At 38.8% G+C, this 3650-nt stretch overlaps 1 protein-coding gene across 1 annotated transcript in view; it reads right to left on the reverse strand.

Moving 5' to 3' along the window:
• DPY19L1 (dpy-19 like C-mannosyltransferase 1) overlaps nt 1-3391 on the reverse strand; it is a 59401-nt gene extending 56010 nt beyond the window's left edge. The window contains exons 1-2 of the mRNA XM_023532041.1: nt 3059-3391; nt 2360-2447 (exon numbers count right to left, since the gene is read on the reverse strand). Of these exons, the coding sequence (XP_023387809.1) occupies nt 2360-2380 (21 nt within the window). The 5' untranslated portion in view covers nt 2381-2447; nt 3059-3391. The remainder of the gene's footprint in view (nt 1-2359; nt 2448-3058) is intronic.
• Between the last annotated feature and the right edge of the window lie 259 nt (nt 3392-3650).

Consider the following 3650-nt stretch of genomic DNA (forward strand, 5'->3'; position numbering starts at 1 on the left):
ATAGAAAAAATGGTTCTTGGTACTAGACTGTCAATTTAAAAATTAATTTCCTACTATACTGGGTTGAATAATGTCTCCCAAAATTTCATGAAACTGTGAACGTGACTTTATTTGGAAATAGGGTCCGTGTAGATGTGATTGGGTTAAGATGAGGTCACACTGGATGAAGGGCAGACTCTATAAGTCAATATAATCAATATAATTGGTGTCCTTACAAATGAAGGAAACTGAGACACGGAGACACGGGGGAGAGGCCACGTGAAGACAGAGGCCGAGACTGGGGCGACTGCATCTCCGGGGCACACCAAGGAGCTCCAAGGATGGCAGGGAACGACAGGAAGCCAGGAGGAGGCCAGGAAGGACTCTCCCCTGCAGCCTTCAGAGAGAACGCGGCCCTGCCAGCCGCTCGATTTCAGACTTCTAGCTGCCAGAACCGTGACAGAACGAATTTCTACGCTTGTAAGCCATCCAGTTTATTGCACTTTATTGTACAGCCCAAGGAAACTATTGCAATGTACCTTGTTTTGTAGATCTGATTTTGGAATCATGTAAATATCTTACTTATTATAAAACAAAAATGTTTTAAACTCTAAATATCAAAAAAATAAATAAATAAAAGAAAGGAATTAACTATTAAGTTGGGAGAGGATTTCCAATCCCTAGTGGAATATATCCTAAAGTCAAAAAGAAATGCAAGAAAAGTGTTTGTTTTCAGATATATTTTCATCATATTTTATTAATATCTTTGAGGTACTATTATCCCTCAAAAATAATTTCAAACCAAGGTTCTCAGGCTAACAGATACATATTTAATATAAAATAAGTAAAAACCACCTAATCCTAAATTTGAATTCAAAAAAATGAATATAAATTAATGATTTCCCTTTAAGAAAATTGTCTAATTCTTTCACTAAAAAAAAACCATCTAGTATAAAATGGTAGCAATGAGCATCTCTAGCACCCAAACTGTGGTCCATATATACCATTTGCCACTGAAAGGAATTGGGGCTTCTTGGAAAACTGGATGATTCCAGATCAGGAGATAAAGCATCTTATAGTGCCGGAAATAAGGGAGCTACAGAATATTAGTGAGGCCGTGTCAAGGGGACACAAAGCCAACTGCAAGGGCTGTCACCACCTGAAGACAGGTAAGTTTACGAAACATGTGAAAATCCATCAAATCACGATAGTCCACTGGTCGCCGTGAGAAGATGCGAGAGAATCAACTCATTTTTCTGAGAAGTGGTAACCTGTCTTAACTGTACGAAGTGTACCTTGGAGAAAACGGCTAGGTATTATGGGAAAGTGCTTTACAGAATTACGTTAATAATGCAGAAAAAAGATAATAGATAATCACCACTTGGAAATGCTAATGAAATAACTAATGGAGGCTGATGGCTAGTGTATAATGGAGGGATCAACATGACAATACCTAAAGCCAGATCAATCTGAACATCACAGAAAGTGAGACAAGCAGATACAGTGTGACTCTTTGCACAGTACAATAACTGCATAGCACCACTTATGAAGTACTCCTGCCCCCCCCACACAAAAAAATTCGGCTATCAAGACTCTTATCTATCAATTTTCAGGAAACCTGGGCATATAGAACATCATAAATAATAGGAATTACTGTCGGTAATTCTATAGGACGAATGGCCAAGATTCTTCAAAAATTAAATAGCAAAGAAAACAAAAAACAAAAACAAAAACAAAAATAGAAAGAGGACTGAAGGACTTAACAGATACATCAACGAACTGCAATGCAGAGACACTGTTTGAATCCTGCTTTAAACAAACACATCAGCTGTAAAAAGAAGAGGAGAGGAAGAAGGAAGAGAGAGAGAGAGGAGGGAAGGAGGAAGAAGGAAGAAAGGAAATAGGGAGGGAAGGAAGGAGGGAAGGGGGAAGGAGGAAGGAAGGAAGGGAAGGAGGGAAAGAAAAAGAAAGAAAGAAAGAAAGAAAAGAATAAAGAAAAGGAAAAAAAAGTAAAAAGGACAGGACAGGGAAGAACGGAAAGCCAATAGGGTCATTACAACACCGACACTTGATGATATTCAGCAATTGCTGTTCACTGTTTTCTAGTGTGACAACGGAACTGTGGTTAAGTTAAGAACGTCCTTTCTTTTGAGACACAGATGAAAACATTTACAGAAGAAATAATGTCTGAAGAGTCCTTTAAACAGAGATGGGTGCAGACAAAAGAAAATGGCTGTGTCCTCGGGTGCTGAAGCTGGGGGCGGGAAGTGGGAGCTGACTTTCTCCTTCTACTTCAGAGAGTCTGAAAATTTCCAGAAGAAAAAGCTTAAAATTTTCAGATTCCTAAAATGCTACCATAAAACACCACGGGAAAACTAACCATTTCAGTGCGAAAAGCCATCTCCCTTTCCAATGCTGAGAGGTGAGAAAAATGCCGGTCGTTTTCAAAGAGGTGTGTGATGTGGCTCCTGCAAAACGAAAGAGCGACACAGCAGCGTGCTGAAGCTTGTTCTCAGCATTATTTGCAAAGGAAACTCTAAACGCGAAATAAAATTATCTATAGATTTGCAGATAAATTTGTAATAAAACTCGAACACAATGGTACCCATGTTTGTTTCTCTGCTCAGCATGTCTTAAATTTACACGGAAATTTCTCTTTATAAGAAAACACACTCAAGTTAAATATTAAAATTAGAATGAACCAGAAGACTGATATTTGAAGCATGATAAAATTATAAACTATAATGTCTCTGGGTTACCATTTCAGAAATGTCTGATTAATGAAAATCATATTTCTCTCTATCCAGATGAAAAAAATTAAGGTTTTCTCAACATGAACTTTATATTAAGCGAAGCAGTCTCAAATATAACCTCTTTAATAATGAATCTCTTTTTTATTAAAAAAATTACATTATGCTAACCCCGATTTATCGATTAAACTACTTTTTTCGGACTACTGTTTCGCATATAATATACGTTCGTCCTTATCCCACGGAAATTACCCCTTTATGTGTGGGAAGCGGCTATGGCTAAGGTACACACATGTCACAACACACGCCAGAGGAGGAGGCAGTCTTACCAGTGCAACACTGCGGCAAAGGCAGCTAGAAGGGAAAAGAAACGTCGGTTACTCTGTGAGCATAAAGAAATGTTCCCAGCTTCGAGGAAAGCACTGTGAAGGCAAGCGTGGGCAAGTCAGGGATATATACGTACATGCTGGACTCTTAGAAACTGGGGGAAGGATGCTGACTCTTGGAAAAGCACCCCAGGGCTACGCTTAAAACACTGATAGGCTGGATTATAATTTGGCATATATCTCCAATTTTCATTCACGCACACTTTCAACGAAATACACGAGGGCCTAATATCTGCCCAAACTACAAGGTACCCCAGATGGGAACGTCCACAAAGAGAACTGTGACAGGAATAGAACCGATGGTGAGGAGTGACTTAGAATAAAGAAATATGGTGACTTCAGGGACCGGGGCTGGGGATGGGCGAAAACAGAGAACTACCGCTTTTTATATACTGCTGCAATACCTGAGTTTATGAAAAATGTTACTGTTTTCTAAACAAATGTAAAATGAAATAAGTAAAGAAGAAAGGAAGAGATGGAGAGGGGGAAAGAAGAGAGAGAAAACAAGCTAATAATTAAATCAGTCTCATATGAG

The sequence above is a fragment of the Pteropus vampyrus genome, unplaced genomic scaffold, assembly GCF_000151845.1.
Source record: "Pteropus vampyrus isolate Shadow unplaced genomic scaffold, Pvam_2.0 Scaffold75, whole genome shotgun sequence".
NCBI classification, from domain to species: Eukaryota; Metazoa; Chordata; class Mammalia; order Chiroptera; family Pteropodidae; genus Pteropus; species Pteropus vampyrus.